This window comes from Letharia lupina, assembly GCF_014066315.1.
Source record: "Letharia lupina isolate WasteWater1 chromosome Unknown contig_3, whole genome shotgun sequence".
In the NCBI taxonomy this organism is placed as follows: domain Eukaryota; kingdom Fungi; phylum Ascomycota; class Lecanoromycetes; order Lecanorales; family Parmeliaceae; genus Letharia; species Letharia lupina.
The window spans coordinates 1,388,844-1,409,498 of NW_023502972.1; the positions used below are offsets into that span (position 1 = coordinate 1,388,844).

Genomic DNA, 20,655 nt, shown 5'->3' on the forward strand with positions numbered 1-20,655 from the left:
CAACGCTTCAGCAAGCTTTTTCATCCCCTTCTCTCAACCGATCACGCGAGCACTCTCATTCTTCCATCTCATCACCCCCTCCTTGCGGGATGCGTCCATCATTCAGCTCCTTCTCCAACCTCGTAATCTCCTGCAAACTCTTCGCGTTCCTAATCAGCCCCTCTACCCTTTTCTTCTCCTTGTCCGTCAGCTTTACACGGTACGATTTGTCGCCAGCGCTACTGGTACCATTGGCCAGAGAGGTGGAGGGGATGTCGAAGGTGCGAGATTTAATGCCCATGATCTGTTACGGGAGGACCGTTAGTCGGATGCGGACGAAGGGGCCAGAAGACAGGAAATGAGCAGCCGAGGAAAGCGCACCTTTGAAGCGAGCGCCGAAGGCTCTTTGGCCGTGCCGAACAGCTCCGTAGCCTTCTCCCGCTCAACATCTTTCACTTTTTGGTAGTCGAGGAAGCGGACGGTGGGACAGCGCCATATTATCCAATACCGATAATTCTAAAAAAAGGCTCATATCAGCGATCTCGCCTTGCAGTAACCAACATGCTCATGTACCTCTCGCCTCGTGACAGGGTTCTCTAGTAGCGATAGATGCGTGAGCCTCGGGAAGTTCCTCAGCACGTCCAAATCCGCGAGCTCGGCGAAGTTGTTGGAAGTCAGAATCAAGGTGGTGAGATTCGGCAACGAGTTTGCAAGCGTGGGTTGTATGCTATTGATTCTGTTCCGCGCGAGGAGGAGCGTGCGTAGTCGAGGGGAGAGCGGGAAGTTGGAGAGGGCTGTTATGTCGTTGTCGGTGAAGTCGATAGCGTCTTGATCCTACAGCGACTGTTCAGCGACCATGTCTCAGTACAGTCTCGTACCCATAGAGAGGCCGGTAAGGAGAGAGGGGGGAAGGGGAAGGAAGGGAAGGTGGAGAGGCAAACCTTGGCAACGCCCAGATTCTCAATCGCAGGTAGTTTGTGTCCTGTAGTCCTCGTTTATGATATCAATGGAGCTCGCCTCACAAAGTGTAGTATCTGCTCTTTTCAGCTTGTCTAACGCACCTCTGAGATCCAGTTCGCGCTCTTTGAGGGGGTTGAGGTAGGAGAGGGAGGCTTGGATGAGTTCGGCGGTTAACCTCATCGTGGCGGCTTGTTACGCAGGGTGATCTGAGGACTGGGTGTAGGAAAGGGTGGGGGGAATAGGCAAGGCGTGAAGCCTGCAGGAGAGAGGAGTAAGCGATCCTGGCTGTGGGTTGTGTTTAGCTCGTGTTTGTGAACGATTGAGAGCAACAGTTTCTCGAGAACTGAAAACCATAAGGCTGAACCGAGCTAGTCTATACTTGGCCAGTATCAACGATTTTCATCACGTGCTTCGGAGAACAACAACCTGAAAAACGCATTGCGAATCCTTTTACTAGCACTAGTTGCCCAGGACGTCTTCTAACATGACAGCATTGCGTATGGCCCCTACAGTCCGCAAATTGCAAAATAGAATCGGCTACAATTTCAAAAACGCTCAGTACCTATGGGAAGCCGTACAGGCCCCGGGATCAATTATACGCTCCGGCGAAGTCCAAGGCGCTGGGGCTGAGCGTCACAGTGTAGGGTTTCAAACATTTCCAGATGGCAACCGCAGACTTGCTATCGTTGGCGATGCCGTTCTGAAGCTGGCGCTTGTTGAGGATTGGTACAAGGGGGAGGGGTCCAGAGGTATGGCTAACGGTGTGTCCAATTGTCCAGGAAAAGTGTTGTTTACAAATTGATAGAGAGGCTCTCCCGCATTGTCTCCGACGTTGGCTCAAATGCCAATCTTTACATGGTCGGTCGCACCAACGGACTGGACACGCTCATCAACAAGAATCCGTCTTCCAAAGATGCTCCTGTAGGACCAACTGTGATGGCTGGCACCATCGAGGCTATTATCGGTGCTGTATATATTGACGGCGATATGATATCTGTTGCGAAAGTGATGCAGAATCTAGGCCTGATGCCTAGACTTGTGCGTAAAACGGGAACGAAAGTGCCGGTTTCGGAGACTGTGAAACAAGCAGTACCTACGCCTGTTATTGAGGGTCAACGAGAAAAGGAAACACCTCCAAAAGACTCGGATGAGACGTTGGGGAGTGGGATGCAAGTGTCTCAAGAGCTAGTAAATGCGTTGCGGGAAAACTCAACGGAAGTACAGCTCAAGCAGCGACTGGATCAAAACGACCAATCACCATGATGAATGTGAATCATGTGGTCAACGCGTCGTTGCGAAGCTGGGAATAGACATTCGGTTGTGGAAGTGAAGAACCAATTGCAGGAACGAAGAGTGGTCACTTGGCGGAGCATTTTTCGTATGGTTGGAAGGCAGAAATGGTGGGTAGACCAGCAGCAGGAGGTCGTTCTACGCAAGTACGAGAGGGAAACTGCTAGGAAGGGGGTTCTGTGGTAGGCAATCTTGCATTCAACTTCAAGAATGTGCGCTTACTTGGTAAGTCAGTCAGAAAATGCTGCTCACCTGTCTTGACAGATGGCCCATGCGAGTGGACGAGACTGGCGCAGGAGGGTAATCTGCTATGAGTGTTCCTAGCTCGGGGTTCAACTGTGAATGTTTCTTGATTACAGGCGAGTAGACGTAAGTAATGAAACGAGCACGGGCTGCCTGCCTTGTTTGTTTGAGAAGACTGCGCTTTACAAGCTCTGATTGCAATATCGAACGCTATGCTATCTCCATACCAAGCCTCACCCTCCTATTCAAGCGATCCTTGTATTTTCTAGCCCATCGCAGCGCATCATTGAAACACATAAATGCACCCCATCCGATCCACACTAACCGTCATACCCACCGGACTCTCCAGCAAGCAAACATCCAATATTGTGTCCAAATGACTCCTGAGCAGTTGCTGCTGGTGCTTGCTGATAATGGTAGACCTTGGCGGCTTTACATCCAGTGACGACGGCTTCTTAGCACCTGCAGAACTCGAGCCGGGTTTATTTCCTGCAGCAGCGTTGGGCGCCGAGGGAGCCACCTGCGGTATCCGCTCACTATTGATGGTGAGGGTCGCGGTAGGATGCGAGGTCGTGAATCTAGGCTGGTCTTCGTCGGCGGCAAGACCACTAATCACCGTTGAAGCATCCGCGCGTGTGACATCCCAAAAGCGGAGTTTTTTATCAGCGCCACCAGTGAGAAAGAAGCCGTATTTGCCTTCCCAAGTAGGCTCAGGTGAATCGATACCCACGGCTAGAGCCCGAAAACCCCTGTCCGGATTGCTATTGCCGCCCCCAGAAGGGTCGATAGCTGTGGCAAAGCGGCCGAGCATGCCTTCAGGTTTTTCCTCGTCGACTTTCCAGGGTTCGTATGCTTTTAGATTTTCCTTGCCGCCATTCTTGGGGACTCCGACGCGGAAGACTTCTCGGCATTCTGTTTTTTCAACGTCCCAAATTGTGATGTCTGTTTGCCCTGTGCCACCAGTCACGCACACACATCTGCCATACGTCTTGAACGGGTGAATGATCAGACGGTGTATTGGTGTGCCTCCGGCGAGACCCCAGCCTTTCAATCGCAGTCGAAAGCGAAGGTCCCATAAGTCGAGCACGCCATGTGAGGTTCCAATCAGCATCCAGCCGTGTTTGTGATCAACACAAAAGCAAGTCGGCGTACCATGGTGCACGGGATTTTTGAAAGAGTAAAGTACGGTCATATTCCGCAAATCCAGAGCGACGACTCGTGAGGTGTTGGTAGCTAACAGCAGGACGGATTGCGTATCCAATTTCGAATGGTCCAGCCACACCGCATGCTCGCCCTCAGGTAGCTGATAATCCCGCACACTGCGAAGTCTGCCGTACTTGGAAGTATCACCTACAAGCGTGTGATCCACTTTGACGACATTGATGCTACCATCAGTCGCACCACTGACGAATGAATGAGTGTTTTCGACAAAACATAGGCACTTTACTTTTGCTCCCTCGGCATGGCTGTGTGTTTGCCTGGATCGATGGGTAAGATTTCGTTCAAGCCTCATTGTATCCCAAACCTTGACAGTGCCATCATCGGACCCCGTGATGAAGAAAGCATGATCTGGCGAAGGTACGACTCGATTGATTGGGCCCGTGTGCTCTGCAAAGGTTGCAATCAGCGTTCCCTCCGGTCGCCAGGGCTTGTCAGATCCCGGACTATCTGCCTTCTTCATCAAATGTCGCTTGCTACTAATTGGCATAATCAAAGGCCCGAAATCGTGAATGTCATGTGGATAATTCTCGGATGCTAACGAATCAAGGAATCTCAAAACACTGGGATCATTGCCGTCGTATGTGTGGCCAGCATGGGTTGCATTCTTTGGATCTTTTTTCGCGTCGCTGTGGCTTGCCTTACGATGAGACGAGGCCTCAGAAGGCTCTCGGGTGAATGGGCCGTCAACTTTACCAAAGGCGTTTGCAGAAGTCGTGCCTGTCTCGGCTACGGTCTTGGAGGTATCTCTTCGATTCAGTAAATTGATAGCACTGGACTTGTGTTTTATGCCTCCACTTCTACCATGTCCGCCACCTGTCCGTAGAGGATCTGTTGGGGTAAGCGTGCCGTCGCTTGGGGGATTGTCATTGTTATCCGTCGAGTTCGTCGGATGGGATTGACGCCGTCCGCGTGGCGAAGTGGATAAAGGCGAACTAACGTTAGAAGAACTTCGCCGTGATTCGATGGGTATGCTTTGGACTTGGAGTGTGCCGTTGAGCCTTTCCCTCCTGGCATTTGCATACGATTTCTTACGCTGAGAGAGAGGATCATCGATGGTAGCAGACGCATCGAGCAACGCGTCTGCGATGGTATGAGGTGCGATTTCTGGGTTGTTCTTGGATCCGCTGGCTTGGTGCTCGCCATTTGAAGCTCGACGCCGAGATTTGTCTTTTCGTTTTTGGTTTTCAAAAAAGATTGTCTGTGGTGTAACGTTCATTTCTTTGAGCAGTAGAATGCTGTTCAAATGTGATGGAGTGCCATCAGGGCCTGCCTTTAATTGCTTATGAGCAATACGCCAGATGTATTCCCTCAATGCCAAGAGCTTGAAATCATCATCCGTACTCATGCCTATGTTCCGTAGTCTCGTGATCCACTGCTCATCTTCGTTATTCTTTGCAATCTTACTTAGAACATTTGGTCTTAGGTCTTTCGAAGAAATCGTGGGAAGAGCCTGTTCGGGGGATCCGAAAGAGAAGGTCCTTTGCTGCTGGACAGGCTTCCAAAAGAGTCCTCCCTCGACCTTTAAGGCCCAGCTCACGGCCATCTCGAGGATAGGTCGAGGCAAGGGTCTTCTGAGATTATCGAGTATACTGGTTTCCGAGAAGTCGGTAATGGATGATTTGAGATATGGCTGTACGAGTGGGGAAACAATGCAGTGGAGATCTGCTATGGACAAATATCGCGTTGAGGACGAGACGAAATGTGCAGCCGCTTCTCGGATCCAAATGTTGGGATGCACCATGAACCGTGCAACTATGTCTACCATCTCCCAGGTCTTGGATCGTTGGAACAAACCTAATTCCGCCATACTCGCAAAAGAGGAGAGCACTTTCTCGACCACGAATTCCTCTGGGTCAGTCAAAGCTTGTATCATGAGAGGCAAGATGAATTCCTCAAGACTTGTGCCACCAACAAAGGTGGCAACTCCAACGATCGTTTGGAAAAAGGCACATTTCAGGATCCAGTCCTTGTCATTCAAGTATGTGTTGAGATGGCTGAGGATGACATCGTTCGTTTTTGAGCTACCAAAGAAGACGCAGAGACTTGATACGGAACCTAGAAAGGCTCGTCTGACTGATGTGTCACTGTCAGTCAATAGAGCCTTCGTGTGTGCCTCAAAATGTTCTAATAAGTCCAGCCTCGCCACATCGAATGAGTTTTGATAAGTCAAATTTGTGTCTACGCCATCTTCGGCCTCTGGATCGACGGTAGGGACTGACCCATCTGCGCGAAGAGCCTGTAACATGTCCAGAATGCTGGAGGAGGTGTGTGCTAAGGAGGCAAGGCAAGAAGCGTAAGTCGCGCGAACTATTGGGCTTGCCTTGTTGCTGCCGCCTACAATGAATTGCTGTAACCGAGGACGGATATACTCGGTAAACACATATGCATTGACGGGTGATACGACTGTGATCATAGATAGCTAGAGAAAGTCAGCTTTGCGTTTGATAGGAGGAGGGTTTCTGACCAGTTGAGCCATGGTCCGGATGGCAGCGACCTTGACAATGTCGGCACGATCGTTCAGCATTGCTACTAGATAGGGGAGTACCCGATCAAGTTTCGCCTCATCCGTGATCCTCTCGGCGAAGGCCAGTATGAGATCACAAGCGCGAACCCTAGCAGTGGATCGGGCAGTGTTTCTTAATGAGGAAACTACAAGCGTAAGAAAAATAAGAGATCCATCATCGACGGGGCGCCTTCCCACTGTAGTAGCTTCGTGTCTGTTGTTCGGTATGTCAATCTGTACTGGAATGAGGCCTTCCGAAGAGGCTTCCGAATCAGATCTCGCATTTGTTTGAGCCTTTTCATTTTCGTAACCGAGAAAGTAAGAGATCTTGTCAAAGTCGTAGTATACTCTGTCGATTCTATCATCGGCTTCACCAAAGTTTGCGGTCTTTGGTAGAACTGGTGCACGACCTGATGAAGGGTCCGTGATCAATCCCATATATTGATGAAGAAAGCTATAAAAATACTCAGGAAAGGCTTTGCGCCGCCAGAATTTAAGGTACTCTTCGGCGGAAAACCTTGACTCAGGCTCTAGTTGTATCATGTGGCTGACCAGCTCGCGCACTTCTTGGTCCTGGATTTTGCCCAGATAACCGAATTTCGGATCGTACTCTCCTTTTCTGTATTTGTAGAGTTGGCTTAAAGAGAATATGGGAGCTTCAAGGAAGAGCTCCGCAATAACACATCCGACACTGAAGACATCCATGGCCCATGTGACCCCCCTCCCATCGTCTTTTTCATCGGCCCCAAGAAAGCGTTCTGGAGCAAGGTAGCATGTCCTCCTTCCTGAAGTGTCGAAGTAATAGGAGAAATCCGCAGGGTTGTCCTCTGGGAGATATGTCTTCTTGAACGAGGAAGAGAAGTCCGTCAGGTATAGCCAATTCCACGAGGTGACCAGAACGTTCTCTGTCTTGATATCCCCATGGTAGACGTTACGAGCATGGCAATCTCTTAAGGCGCAAAGAAGCTGGTATGCAAGCCATTTCTTCTCGATGTCCTCCAGGAATGGACGTGTACTGTTCATCTCAGAACTTTGATTGGCAAATGTGAGGATCAAACTCACCTCATTCGGTCGTACAAGGAGCTGTAGAAGTACTGTCGAACCAAATACCCATTCGTACTGGTCTCGAAGATACGCTGGTAGCCGAGCGCATTTGGGACATCGTTGAGGGCTTCACGTTCTGCTGCAAACCCGTATCAGCAAGACGTTCGTTTTCGAGATCGCTGACGAGCCACCTACTCACACCGAATAGCTCTCACGTACTGGCCGAGATCGAGCTGGGGAAATGGTTTCATGACCAGCTTGACAACCACCAAACCATGTTGATGCCTGGCTCGGATACTCTTCATGAATCGCGCCGTTCCCAGCGACTTTTCATACGAAAGATCCGACAACTCTGGCACATCGATCCCCGCGGAGCCCGCTGAAAGGGTTGCCAGCGAGAATGTCTGTCCCATACTCGAAGTCCCTTGCACTGTCACCTATGGAGAGGAAGTATAGGCGGCTTCTGCATTATGGTCCCAGCTTTGCGGGATCTCACCGCAGGGACCTTAGATCTTGATCGAAGATCATGTGAGATGTTGCGAATCTATCGTTGATAACGGGAGCGTTACTCCAGATCATGGGCGCGGTGGTTACCTAAAGCTCATCTGCACAGGTCCATAGGTTAGTTAGGCAGGACCGACCAACTCGGCGTGACCGTTGACGCCGATAGCTTCAGCCTTATGGAACTAAGCGCGTCGCGTTCCGCTTCCAGCCTTATCAAAAAGTATTCTCAATTCCACCGTTTCTACTTCCAAGATTGTTCCCATTTGAGTGGATATTCATAAGATGGCAGGAATGTTTGAGCAACCTAGAAATGCGGGTACTCTTTGTGAGTAAGATTTCACCTGGCCGGAGAAACACAGCGACTGACAGAGAGTCAACAGTCCTCGGTGGGACAAAGATCAGTGGTGCAGATATTCGAGATCAAAATGGTAAATACTCCCTCGGGTATCTGTCAACGGACTCTGACACCACCATAGTCCTTGCTACACAAGCTATTGCCAATGTAGTAAAGAGTTCGTTTGGTCCCTCGGGACTAGACAAAATGATGGTGGACGACATTGGGGTAGGTCTCTTGAATAAGCCTTTTGCGGACGTTCCACGCTGAGCGATCCTAGGACGTCACAGTGACCAACGATGGGGCAACTATCCTGAGCCTTCTTGATGTGGAGCACCCTGCAGGGAAGATACTCGTGGATTTAGCACAGCAGCAGGACAAGGAGGTTGGTCATCCGAGACCCACACCATGCATCATTCGCTGATCACCACTAGGTTGGCGATGGAACAACTTCAGTAGTCATAATAGCTGCGGAACTCCTACGGCGAGCAAATGAGCTCATGAAGAACCGAATACATCCAACTACAATTATAACAGGCTACCGGCTGGCTCTTCGAGAAGCGGTGAAATACATGAACGAGAACATAAGCACTAAGGTCGAAAACCTAGGCAGGGAATCCCTCATCAACATAGCAAAGACTTCGATGTCAAGCAAGATCATCGGCTCAGATTCAAAATTCTTCTCAAACATGGTGGTGGACGCCATGCAATCCGTGAAATCAACCAACAATCGCAACGAAACCAAATATCCTGTGAAAGCTGTGAATGTCCTCAAAGCTCACGGAAAGAGCTCTACAGAGTCGGTGCTCGTCAAAGGATACGCTCTAAATTGCACCGTCGCCTCGCAAGCCATGAAGACCCGAATAACAGATGCCAAGATCGCCTGCCTGGACATGAACTTGCAGAAAGAGCGCATGAAACTCGGCGTCCACATAACAGTTGACGACCCACAACAGCTGGAGCAAATCCGCAAACGTGAAGCCGGCATGGTCATGGAACGTGTCGAGATGATTCTCAAAGCCGGCGCCAATGTTGTCTTTACTACAAAGGGCATCGATGACCTAGTCCTCAAACAATTCATTGAAAAAGGTGCCATGGCTGTGCGGCGATGCAAGAAAGAGGATTTGCGGAGAATAGCAAAAGCCACAGGAGCTACGCTTGTCTCTTCTCTCTCGGACCTCAACGGCGACGAGAAATTTGAAGCAGCTTCCTTGGGTCATGCAGAAGAGGTAGTGCAAGAGCGCATCTCAGATGACGAGTGCATCCTCGTCAAGGGTACCAAAGTGCATACATCTGCCTCGATCATCCTGCGCGGCTCGAACGACTACCAACTGGACGAGATGGAGCGCTCGGTGCACGACTCCCTCTCCGCCGTCAAACGCACCCTGGAAAGTGGTAGTATCGTACCCGGAGGTGGCGCTGTGGAAACAGCACTGCACATCTACCTAGAAGAATTCGCCGTCACAGTCGGCTCAAGAGAACAACTCGCCATCGGCGAATTCGCCCAATCCCTCCTCATCATCCCCCGCACCCTTGCCGTGAACGCCGCCAAAGACTCTTCCGACCTTGTTGCGCAACTCCGCTCCTTACACGCCACCTCCCAACGCATACAAGATACCCCTGCCCCTCCCTCTTCACCCTCCAAAGGCTCAAAGTCTCCGAGCGCGGAGGATAAAGCGATGGCGAAGCGCAAGAATTACAAGAACTACGGGTTGGATCTGACGAGGGGCAAAGCGGTAGATCAGATCAAGGCGGGCGTGTTGGAGCCGAGTATGAGTAAGGTGAAGCAACTGAAGAGTGCGGTGGAGGCATGTATTGCCGTCATGAGGATAGATACGCTCATCAAGCTGGATCCAGAACAGAGAGGGGGCGGGGACGATGGGCATGGTCATTAGATTTCCGTGGATAGTCAATAGCTGGGAATACCAGGGTTGCTTCGTTGAGAAACCGGTCCTACCTCTGACCTAAAGCTAATTCAATGTGCACTGTGCTTGGGGCTTGCCGTTGTCAATACATTCTCTCATTATCAAACACCAGCTAAGATACATGGTGCTCAAGGAAAGCTCTCAAGCTTCGCAGCGATACTTCAATAACTTCTCCCAAACAAACAAAAGCTTTCCGCCAAATTTTTGCAGTTGGGATTCGTACACTTCGTCTCCCCCTTCACGATCCCCTCCGGCTGATCGAAAGGAATACACAGAGATTTCGCCTAAAATGGTTTCGGAGTCAGCAATCTTTTTTGGCAGGTAAGAGCGGTAAATGTACATACCCCCATAGCCGGAGCCCTTTCATCAACGACCTCGTCGCCGTCCACCCTCGCGCTCATCTCCTTGATCTCGTCCTCGCACTTCTCCGTCAGGCAATGGGGAATGAGGCAGACGTTCTTGTCGTTCAGTGCCGGCACGAAATCGTCCCAAGATGTGATCTTCTTGGTGTGATCCTTATACACCTGGTCGGCCCGGCTGTAGAGGTCTTTCTGAATGGAACTCAAAAGAGATTTGACCCCTGCGGCAAGCTCCGTGATCTGGATTGTACCCTTGCCGTCATTCCCTTCGATGTCGCGGCGAGAGGTGGTGACGCAATGAGCTGCCGAGTCTTTGGGTCCGAACTCGAGGCGCAAGGGCACACCTCTCATCTCCCAGTCGTTGAACTTCCAGCCTGGAGAGTATCCCCGCTTGTCGGCCTCGGCTCGTATGTCCTCGGCTTTCAAGATCTCCTCCAGAGCGTCGACCTGCTTGTGTAAAGAGATTCTTTCGTCCTCGGTCGTCTTGGCTGTAATGCCCACAGGAACGATGACGACTTGGATTTCGGAGACACGGGGAGGAACAACGAGACCGCGGTTGTCTCCGTGAGTCATGACCATCACACCGATCGCTCTTGTACTCAGACCCCATGAATTCTGGAAGACGTTGAGTGCAGCTTTCTTCTCACCTTCTTTGGCGGAGGGATCCTCCACCGAGATGCCAAACATCTTGCTGAAGTTCTGTCCCAGATGATGGCTTGTGCCTCCTTGAATCCCTCGTCCGGTCGCAGCAATGTAGCCTTCGACTGTGGTGGTGTAGTCTCCCCCTATTCTCGGAGTCGGCGCCAATTTTCTAAGCTGAGGGGGGGAAATTGCTAGACCTACCGGCAAACTTCTCTTTGTCAGTCTTTCGACCTCGAACCACTGGAACAGCAAGTAGTTCTTCATAAACACCGGCGTAGAATTCCAGTATCTGTAGAACTTCTTTATGCGCGTCTTCTTGCTTCAAGTAAGCTGTGTGGCCTTCCTGCCAGTGAAACTCCCTCGTCCTTAGGAACGGCGTTGGGTTCTTAAATTCCCCTGAAGTTCTCCAAATTAGCCGTGCACCTGCTTTGAGGAAGAACCTGAGGTATACTCACAGCGAACAACGGAGTTCCATTGGTTGAGGCGGAGAGGAAGGTCTCGGTGGCTCCGTATCCATTTTGCATAGTATGGATACATGACGGTCTCTGATGTTGGACGTATTGCGATCTTTTTGTCAAGCTTTGCGGACCCGCTGTCACAAAGTGAGCAAGATCGAGATCGCCGATGTAAATCTTGTAGACTTACGCATGTGTCACCCATGCAACTTCCGCTGCAAACCCTTCGATATGGGCCTTCTCTTTCTGAAGGACTTCTTCTGATACGAACAAGGGAAACGCGCAGTTTCTGACTCCGATTTTCTTAATCCTGAAGTCAAACCAGTCTCGGATTTGCTCCCAGATGAACCACGACGCGGGCTTGAAGCTGTCAGCGGGCACGCATGTAAGGGGGCCGGATTCTGAGAACCTTGAGGATGTAGCAGCCGGAGACATCGTAGTAGTCGAGGAAATCACCCTTTGAAAACTCGGGGTCAATATCCCCTCTGTAAGGTCAAATGTCGAGTTTGCAGACATGTCTCGAGACTAAAGACTTGCTTCTGACTCCCAGAAGTTCCGTGTAATCGAGCTCGGTAATGAAGTGGGACAATTCACTCCGAAAGTACGTACCTTGGTGAGAGTTTGTTGATACCTGTAATCTTAGTAACTGGAATATGATTTCTAATGGGCAATTTTTACCAGTCTGAAAAGTCCTCGTCCTTCGCTATGTCAATGCTAGTCATTCCTTGGTTAGGATTCCCTTCCTGACAGGCTGGAAGACTTACCCGATCAAAGCAGCCCCTTCGATTTTCTTTTTGGGAGCTTTGTTGACTGCCTTCTTGGCCTCGGATCTGGCAGCTTCTGGGGTTGTATCTGTGGCTGACTTGTTTGCTTTTTCTGCTGCCAGTTTCTTTTGCTTGTTTGCCTTCTTGAGTGCGTTTTTACTTGGCTCTTCGACTTGCCCCATATTTATAGCAGCAGTTTTGTCTGCAATTTCCTCGTCCATTCTCTCTATGAGATGGAAGTAATCAGGATGCAAAACTTTGACATAGTATCTACGAAGGATTATGACTCACAAAGACTATGTTGACTCACCAATGACTACCTTGACTTACCAATGACTATCTCGCAGTGGGTCAAGAGTAAATATCTCCCAGTTAGAATGTAGGTATGGAGAGTTCCAATTGAGATAGGTGGTACCTTAGTGCAGGATCAGGGATTATGATAAGCTTTCGGTAAGATGCAGCTCTAAGATTAGCCTACCGAATTAATCTTCCCCCTAGCAGCCAGGAACATTGTTGCGAGGGCGCTCGAAGCTCCTCTCCGAGCACCATTGCGCGTTCTGAAAGCCTTCGTTAATTTTCAGTTCGCGCGGTGGGACAGCCAGGGCAATGGAGATGGCGCCGCTCGCCTCGACAGCTCTCCTCGCCGCCCTTGCGTTGTTAATACCGGCCGCAGCAGCGCAGAGCTGCATCCCTCTAAAAGGCTCGACCCAATGCCCGGCTTTCAATACGTCCTCCTTTTCCACGGACTCGTCCCTTTCTTCGTTGTAGTAAGTACCCCAACGCTACGGCATATCCTGTACACGTTCGCAGAAGCTGACTCGTCATAGCCCTTTCCTTGCTTTCGTTTCGAGTATACAACAGTTCGATACCCAATTGAGCCAATACGTTAATTCCAGCTACGTTCAAGAGAAGTACATTGGATGCTTGGGGAGGTCCTTGAAGGATATGGCTGATCAACCCATCCAGATACCAGCACTTGCTGGGTTGTGGCAATGTCAATTTGACGAATACCACCAACCTTTACGCACGATATACAACTAGTGTAATATGTAATGCTATTGTGCAGAATTCGATAAAGCCGTGTACACTCTCCAGCGCCGACTCGCCCCCACTTTGCGCAGAATCCTGCGTTAGTGGTCACCTCTTTGTACACGAGCCATTGCTAAGACTTCACAGGCTCAACAAGCAACCAGTGAGGAGGAAATTGCAGTCAACAGTCAGCTCTGCGACAGCCCTCAACCGGGCTACTTGGACCAGATACGAGCCGACTTCACGAATTGTGCCCTTCCTAGCAATTCTTTGAGTGGGACCTGTATTACCGCAGAACAGAATGAGCCAAACGATTGTGGCTTTTCGACCAATCTCCAAGGTCTTTGCAGCTATTGTGCGACCAGCTCTCCAAATGCTACAGATACGTGCTGCGAAGGAGCGAACGTGAACAGCAGATGTCCAGGTGTAACGCTACCAACCTCTACCTCCGTGCCTCCACTATTTCCATCATCAACATCAAGCAGTACTCCGTCAGCATCTGCAAGCAGCGGTGCAAAAAGCAGTAGTAGCCATCATAACTCAGGCTTGTCAAAAGGCGCGATCGCTGGAATCGTGGTTGGCTCCGTCATTGGGGCTATTTTGTTGGCGGGCTTACTCTTGCTATGTTGCATATTTTTTCGCCGGCGGCGAAGAGGAAGTCAAACAAGTATTTTCAACCAACCAACACCTCAGCGGACAAATGGAGCTGGGATGGTCTTTTCCCCACCGCCTGCAACGCAAGCGCTTCCACCAGACTATGGACCACAATCCGGAGGACGCGTTGCCAGGATGTCTGCATTGGAAGGGAATATCAGTGACTCGCCATCATATGGAAATCCAGTGATTGGCGGTGTTGCGGAAGGCAGCCACAGGCGTTATGCAGACACATCCGAGTCCGAAGCCTACGGTGAAACTCCAGAGTCTCGAAGGGGATTCGGTCCGCCAACTACAGGAAAGAGGAACGGTTCATTGTCGAGTCAATCGGTTCTGGGGGCGATGGATGATCCAAGCTCTCCAAACACCGAGGGGCAAATCTCATCTCCAGAAGGCGTCGCCAGCGGACAATCAGAGCAACTCCCCTTCTTCAAAGACTACTATTCGGAAGACGAGATCAGTCCCAACGACAAAGTTGCCACGCTTTGGGCTTATTCACCGCGTGCTGGAGATGAATTTGAGCTTGAGAGAGGCGACATGCTCAAGGTAGTGGGTATCTGGGATGATGGCTGGGCGACTGGTGTCCGGATTAAGGAACGAGCGGAGGACTACGATGGGAAGCACAAGGTCCAACGAGATAGTGGTGTCTCGAATGGATCGGGGAGGGGAGAATCTCCGCCACCGAGCGGAGAGCTGAAGGCGTTCCCAGTAAGCACTGCCCAAGGACATTTCTTGGGAGCCTAGCTGACCCAAGATTAGCTCGTCTGCGTTTGTCTACCGGAGTATTGGAAACAGACCATTGAGGGAGACAACTCATCCGACAATGGAGGCAATGGCCCACCACATGGCTTCGGACTCTGAGTCTACCTGGCCTCTGTTGCCCTTCTTCAGCCCGTTTACACGATTGTTCCACGCTACGAGCTCATGCTACTGGGAGAGGCGTCGGCGTTTCAAGATTTGTGTGGTTTTCGTGATTGATACATGTTTTGGTATGGAGTCCATCCATGAGGCGCCGCGGAAGCTTGGCTTTGCTATGGATTCTACCGCCTGTATTCGACTTATCTCTGCATTCGACTATACCCCATATTACGGCGTTCATAATTGACATTGCTATCCAGCTTCTTACATAGACTTTACTATACATGATAGATTGTCGCACAAAAGTTCATGATTACGGTTGGAGAAATACCTCACACCACTGATCACGCTCATTGTGAGATTGTTCATAATTGTGCCACACCACACCACCTGGTGCAAAATAGTGCCAGGTACTACTCAAACAATGGCCAGTTCACTCGACGGGTCCCTGGAGCGGAAGGAAGCTTACCCGTACCCGAGACAGGGGACTGCAAGAATGCCTTTGTAAGCACGGTGAACCATTAGTAATCCCTGTAATCGTATACTAGCTTCGGAATTAAAACGGGGTATATGTGAGACGGTACTTAAACAGCTCAATGTCAATGTTTTCCACTTCAGATTCACATTTCTGCTGCCTCTGATTATAGATTATACGCCTTGTCGAATACCGCAACACAATTATGGATCCAGCGCCGCCCCCAAAATCCCTTCTCGGCAGACACCGCCTGCTCTCCCCTTCTGCGGCTGTCAAAGTCAGTCCGCTATGTATAGGCGCCATGAATTTTGGTGATGCCTGGTAATTCCCCCAAAAAACTCCCTGCCACCCCGGTCATGTTCCCAATCTATATTCTACGAAGACTCGCTTGCTCCCCATCTTGTTTGGAAGAAGGCGGAGCAATCTCCGAATGATATGTTGAATCCCTCGCTAACAACATCTGTCGCAGGGCTGGCATGATGGGAGCAGTGTCGAAGGAATCTGTATTCGAGCTGCTCGACTACTTCCACGATCAAGGCGGCAACTTCATCGACACCGCCAACAACTACCAATCCGAGCAATCCGAGATGTGGATTGGCGAATGGATGCATAAACACCCTGGCATTCGCGACCAAATGGTCATCGCTACCAAATACACCACCAGCTTCAGCAGCTACAAAGGTCACGACGGTATCATCCACAGCAACTCCGCAGGCAACGGTAGCAAATCCCTCCATGTCTCTCTCAGAAACTCTCTGCACAAGTTGAAGACGGACTATATTGATGTGCTGTACGTGCACTGGTGGGATTTTACAACCTCTATCCCCGAGCTCATGCAGAGCTTGAATACCGTTGTCCAGCAGGGCAAAGTTATCTACCTCGGCGTCAGCGACACTCCAGCTTGGATCGTGTCAAAAGCCAACCAGTATGCTCGCGACCATGGCTTGCGCCAATTTGTCGTCTACCAAGGTCAATGGAGCGCCGCTAGCCGTGACTTCGAGCGCGACATCATCCCAATGTGCGCTGACGAGGGTATGGGTCTCGCGCCATGGGGTTCGCTCGGTGCAGGAAACTTCAAGACGAAGAAGCAGAGGGAAGAGTTGAAGGGAGAGGGCAGGAACATGTTTCCGCCTACTGAGAATCAGATCAAGCTTACAGATGCGCTGGAGAAGGTTGCTGACCGAAAGAGCACGGCTATCACGTCGGTCGCTCTTGCGTATGTCATGCACAAGGCGCCATACGTCTTCCCGATTGTGGGTGGGCGGAAGATCGAGCACCTGAAGGGCAACATTGATGCCTTGGGTTTGGAGCTGAGCGATGAGGATATGGCAGAGATCGATGGAGCTGCGCCTTTTGATCTTGGCTTCCCTTTGAACTTCTTGAGTCAGAAGCCTGGAGGCGCGAGGGGACCGGGCGATGTGTGGTTGATGGACCTGGCTGGACACTTCGATTATGTCGAGGGCAACAAGCCGATTAAGCCGTCGAATGGTCAGGCTGAGACTCCTTCGCAGCCGTTCAGAAAGCAAGAGTAGATCGAATAAATGCCACACTACCGCTAGGTATCTCAGTCGAGGAACGAAGAACGTGAATTTTAGTGATTCATGTTGCTGAGAAAAGGTAAGAGGAGTTGCGGACAAAGACAAGGATCGAACTCGCTAGCTATTCAGCCGGCGTTCAGCAGTTGAGAGCGAGGAAATTGGCAACACCCATGAATGGCGCACCACACCTGTGTCATTGACGAGGTGAAGTCTTGCTACTCTGCTCAGTATCAGCTACCGTCGAGAGCGTTTGTTCCATAGTGCTCCCAAAAATCGATACCCACTATCCGTCCACCCCTTCTCCCACCAATGAGATGGAAACACCCCATCATCTTCTCAATCACGGATTCCAGAACTTTTCCTTCCGCCATTAAAAATGCCAACAGCACTCTCTAGCACCATCCATCTACTCATCCCCCCTGTGCCCAACATAATCTCTATCCCCCCCCCAACAACCATTTCCTACACGTCCTCGTCTCACAAATCCATCATATCCACTATCCTCTAAACTATCAACCCCCGAAGAACTAGACGACCGCACGACCAACCCCCTAGACAACAACTCCCCACCCACCCCATTTCCAACCCCACGGCTAATGAAGGAATCTCCGCCTCGACCGGGGGGGGGGTGGGTCCTTTCGAACCGCTCACTCATCCTTGCGGGCCATGTCAGATAGGCAGATTGTTTCAACCCACACATGGATGAGGATGTTGGCGTTGAGATTTTTTTCGACCATCTATCTATCTCGTCTGGTTTATGTTGACGAGAAGAAAAAGGGGGGAGGGTGAAATGAGATGGAATGGAATGGAATGGAATATAGACGTCGGTATTCGAGGGAGAGGTGAAGATGCCCGGGCGGGGGGGTTGTGGAGTGGAGTGGAGTGACGCAGAGGGAGGGGAGGCGGAGGATACGTGGGTCAGGGGGAGGAAGAGAGGAGAGGAACGCGGCTGCGGGGCGTGTGACGCTGGTTTGTGTCTGTCGAGGTCTGGGTTGAGTGAAGGGAAACTTAGGAGGGGTGGGGTGGGCAGGGGAAGATGGCATGGAATGTATCTCCGAGAGGGCCGAGAAGAAGAACGCCTGATATTCGACACTCAAACAGCTAGAAAAACCAGCTCCGGAAATTCACCAAGCCCAGAAATCTCCCTTGACCCGGCCAGCCTAGTTGCAAATCGCGGATTCCCATACACCCTCCAACAGCATAGACAATCGTTTTCACATCTGCCACGGAGAAAGACCCCGTCCACTCCCTCGTATTCAAACCACGCAACACACCGCGCCGTCCGCGCGTCGGCGACACATTTCCTCCCCCCCGGAAAACCCCAACCGCAGCACCCGTGACGACGGCGCCGGCTTCCGCGGCCCGAACCGTAGCCCTGACGACGCGCTCCCCGTCCACGGCGACGATGTCGAAGCGCTTCAGCCTCGACACGGGTCCGTCGCCGACGCCGTCGATCCAACCGAGGAAGCAGCGCGCGCAGACTTCGTCGTGGCAGTCGAACGTGACGGTGCCGTCGCTGAAGAGCTGGGGGCGGGCTTCGTGGCGGAGTTGGCGGCACGTCCGGAGGAGGGCGAGGCGGTCGTTGCGGGATCCGAGGGTCGAGAGGAAAGGGCTCACGGGTTTCACTCTGACTTTTTGGGGGAGGATGGGTTGGTAGATCAGGAGGCGGATTTCTGCCGGGAGGTCGAGGAAGGGGAAGACTTTATTGTTGGGCTGAGGACTTTTCGCTGATGAAGTCTGACGGGAAAGCTCATCTCCAGTCGTGTTCTGGGTGGTCATGAAGTCGGGTTGCTGTGGTGGAAGGCTGAATTTCGTTGAGCGCCTGAGGAAAGTTGGAATGGTCTGAATAATTGCGATAGTCGGCTTTAGTAACGGTTGTGGATGGTGGGATGGTGGTGGTGGAAGAAAATTTGGGGATCAGGACAGATGTGAAACTGGCGTTCTCAAAGGGAAACAGGAACGAAACGCCCTTTATGGGCGCCCTTGCCCAAAGTTCGAGTATTTTGGAGGAAGGTAATCCTGTAAATCATCTCAGTTTAATTGCAATAAACTTTGAACTTGCTCAAATCATGGCTAAACGCAGACTCACACACTCAAGACCGCTGTCCAACCGTTGAACTCCCCGCATACCTTCAGCGCAATCACCATTCCCACAGCCACGTTCCACATGTGAAGGGACTGCTACCTGTCTGCTGTTCACGTTCGACGGGACTATGATCGAAAGTCTCAACCACGAGGTTCGTGTAGATTGGTGTTGAAGCGCCATCACAAACTGCGACGTTGCATACGAACAAATGCTTCCCTTTAACCTGGCATTGACCACAGCAACATCTTTGAACTCGAGTGGGCTTGGGGGCCACAGTGGCGTCCAAAATGACCTTTATTCATTAGCAAAGCTTATTTCCAAGCCCTAGAAACCGCGGATGATACATCTTCAACCAACCTTTAGAATTCAATATCCCCCTTTCCCACCTTCCCACCCTCCGCTTCTCCCCTCTGCGCCTCCTGGTCTCCTTCAACGGGCGGTAGACTGAACGGCTTGATCACAAATCTCTTCCTATTCAACGAAAACGCCAAGTCGTCACCTCCACCGCCACCTCCCCCTTTTTCGGTCAGCACGGGCAATTTATGGATCTTCAGCATTCCTTGCGGCTTCTCCTCAGCCTTGCCAGAACCGGAGCTCGTGGTCAACGGCGGCTCGACATCGATCGAGTGAGGGAAGGGGGCCAGTTCGAGCACGCCGTCACACAGATGCTCGATCCAGCGGACAAGGCCTGTCGAGCGTGGATACAGCGAGAGTGGGAGGGTGAGCATGGCACTCAGGCGGGTGGAGTGGTGGCGAAGGAGAGCGCGAAGGGAATGTAGGAAGGGTAGGAGGTGCCTGGGATGGCTGGCCGAAGGCGGGAAAAGAGCTGGAGAGAGGAGAGTGGGAATTATCAGGCGGTGGATGGTGTTGGGAGGAGAGGAAGCGATTGCCAGGGTAACAGGTTGGAGAATGGAAGCGAACGGATTCTCCGCGGTGGGAGAAATGGCGGTGAAGTTGATGGTGCCAGAAGTTGGGAGCGAGAGGCGTTTGGTCAAGTCGAAGCTGTGACAAAACGGAATTGTGACCGTGGAGTCGGATTGGCCTGGGCTTGATGGTACTGGGTTGCGATTGGGCGCTGGTGTCGCTGTGGACGTTAGTAATAAGATTCTCAACTCATCATGCCAATAGCCTCAACAATTGAACATTTTCTATGTACATCATGAAGCAAGACAGAAGTAGAGCAATCCCACCTCTTGACCCAGCAGTCCCGGTCCCAAACTCCCCCAACCTCTCATACCTCCACGCAATCTTCATCTTCTCTTGATCAACCCCAACACCGGATCCACTCTCCTTACCAACCGCACCACCACCTCCCACAAGCCCAGGCAGCTCCTTACTCCATTGCTCCCCTACGCCCACAACATGCACCGTATGTCCTTGGACCACCCCCTCGGCGGCGTAATACCGCAGCAAGGCCCCCGCAAAGTCCGTGGTGCCGTTTTCCTCAACCAGCAACGAGTTGCCGAGGGCAAGGCCTGCGTGACCGGCGAGGAGGTCATCGAGGGTTTGGGTGCCGGTCGAGGTTGTGGGACGGCCGTCCAGGGGAGATGGGCGCACTCCGGGCACACTGGCATGAGTGACGGGAGAGTCCTTGGGGGAAGGAGGCGCAGAGGAGGGGCCGGCGAGCCCTACATTTCGTTTGCGGAAGGACATTGCATGCTTGAAAGTGTACGGTAAAAAGTTGAAGCGGCATGCGGAGCGGCAAGAAGACGGCGGGAGCGACTAGCTCAAATGTAGTATAGTGTGTACTTGACATGGCTCAAATCCTTCCTTCTACCCACTAACGTACCAT

General features: G+C 51.5%; 9 protein-coding genes across 9 annotated transcripts; 4 read left to right on the forward strand and 5 right to left on the reverse strand.

Moving 5' to 3' along the window:
* Positions 1-55: 55 nt before the first annotated feature.
* On the reverse strand, positions 56-1,119 carry HO133_007293 (uncharacterized protein; the record flags this gene model as incomplete). The annotated part of the gene is made up of 5 exons (XM_037298184.1): positions 56-283; positions 361-495; positions 553-813; positions 921-961; positions 1,041-1,119. 5 exons carry the CDS (start codon positions 1,117-1,119, stop codon positions 56-58), a joined length of 744 nt encoding a protein of 247 aa, XP_037156819.1.
* A 304-nt stretch (positions 1,120-1,423) lies between these two features.
* Positions 1,424-2,202, forward strand: HO133_007294 (uncharacterized protein; the record flags this gene model as incomplete). The annotated part of the gene is made up of 2 exons (XM_037298185.1): positions 1,424-1,688; positions 1,745-2,202. The coding sequence occupies 2 exons, from the start codon at positions 1,424-1,426 to the stop codon at positions 2,200-2,202; spliced, it is 723 nt and encodes a 240-aa protein (XP_037156820.1).
* A 553-nt stretch (positions 2,203-2,755) lies between these two features.
* On the reverse strand, positions 2,756-7,653 carry HO133_007295 (uncharacterized protein; the record flags this gene model as incomplete). The annotated part of the gene is made up of 4 exons (XM_037298186.1): positions 2,756-6,112; positions 6,158-7,211; positions 7,259-7,379; positions 7,440-7,653. The coding sequence occupies 4 exons, from the start codon at positions 7,651-7,653 to the stop codon at positions 2,756-2,758; spliced, it is 4,746 nt and encodes a 1,581-aa protein (XP_037156821.1).
* A 373-nt stretch (positions 7,654-8,026) lies between these two features.
* On the forward strand, positions 8,027-9,973 carry HO133_007296 (uncharacterized protein; the record flags this gene model as incomplete). The annotated part of the gene is made up of 5 exons (XM_037298187.1): positions 8,027-8,069; positions 8,125-8,172; positions 8,221-8,306; positions 8,359-8,463; positions 8,513-9,973. The coding sequence occupies 5 exons, from the start codon at positions 8,027-8,029 to the stop codon at positions 9,971-9,973; spliced, it is 1,743 nt and encodes a 580-aa protein (XP_037156822.1).
* A 191-nt stretch (positions 9,974-10,164) lies between these two features.
* On the reverse strand, positions 10,165-12,444 carry HO133_007297 (uncharacterized protein; the record flags this gene model as incomplete). Its single annotated transcript, XM_037298188.1, has 9 exons — positions 10,165-10,287; positions 10,348-11,147; positions 11,206-11,400; positions 11,460-11,596; positions 11,650-11,819; positions 11,869-11,916; positions 12,069-12,090; positions 12,138-12,173; positions 12,224-12,444. The coding sequence occupies 9 exons, from the start codon at positions 12,442-12,444 to the stop codon at positions 10,165-10,167; spliced, it is 1,752 nt and encodes a 583-aa protein (XP_037156823.1).
* A 385-nt stretch (positions 12,445-12,829) lies between these two features.
* On the forward strand, positions 12,830-14,767 carry HO133_007298 (uncharacterized protein; the record flags this gene model as incomplete). The annotated part of the gene is made up of 5 exons (XM_037298189.1): positions 12,830-12,990; positions 13,051-13,134; positions 13,190-13,352; positions 13,400-14,614; positions 14,666-14,767. The coding sequence occupies 5 exons, from the start codon at positions 12,830-12,832 to the stop codon at positions 14,765-14,767; spliced, it is 1,725 nt and encodes a 574-aa protein (XP_037156824.1).
* A 677-nt stretch (positions 14,768-15,444) lies between these two features.
* HO133_007299 (uncharacterized protein) lies at positions 15,445-16,771 on the forward strand (the record flags this gene model as incomplete). Its single annotated transcript, XM_037298190.1, has 2 exons — positions 15,445-15,560; positions 15,709-16,771. 2 exons carry the CDS (start codon positions 15,445-15,447, stop codon positions 16,769-16,771), a joined length of 1,179 nt encoding a protein of 392 aa, XP_037156825.1.
* Positions 16,772-17,878: 1,107 nt separating this feature from the next.
* On the reverse strand, positions 17,879-18,556 carry HO133_007300 (uncharacterized protein; the record flags this gene model as incomplete). The annotated part of the gene is made up of 1 exon (XM_037298191.1): positions 17,879-18,556. The coding sequence occupies one exon, from the start codon at positions 18,554-18,556 to the stop codon at positions 17,879-17,881; it is 678 nt and encodes a 225-aa protein (XP_037156826.1).
* A 666-nt stretch (positions 18,557-19,222) lies between these two features.
* On the reverse strand, positions 19,223-20,516 carry HO133_007301 (uncharacterized protein; the record flags this gene model as incomplete). Its single annotated transcript, XM_037298192.1, has 2 exons — positions 19,223-19,947; positions 20,054-20,516. 2 exons carry the CDS (start codon positions 20,514-20,516, stop codon positions 19,223-19,225), a joined length of 1,188 nt encoding a protein of 395 aa, XP_037156827.1.
* Between the last annotated feature and the right edge of the window lie 139 nt (positions 20,517-20,655).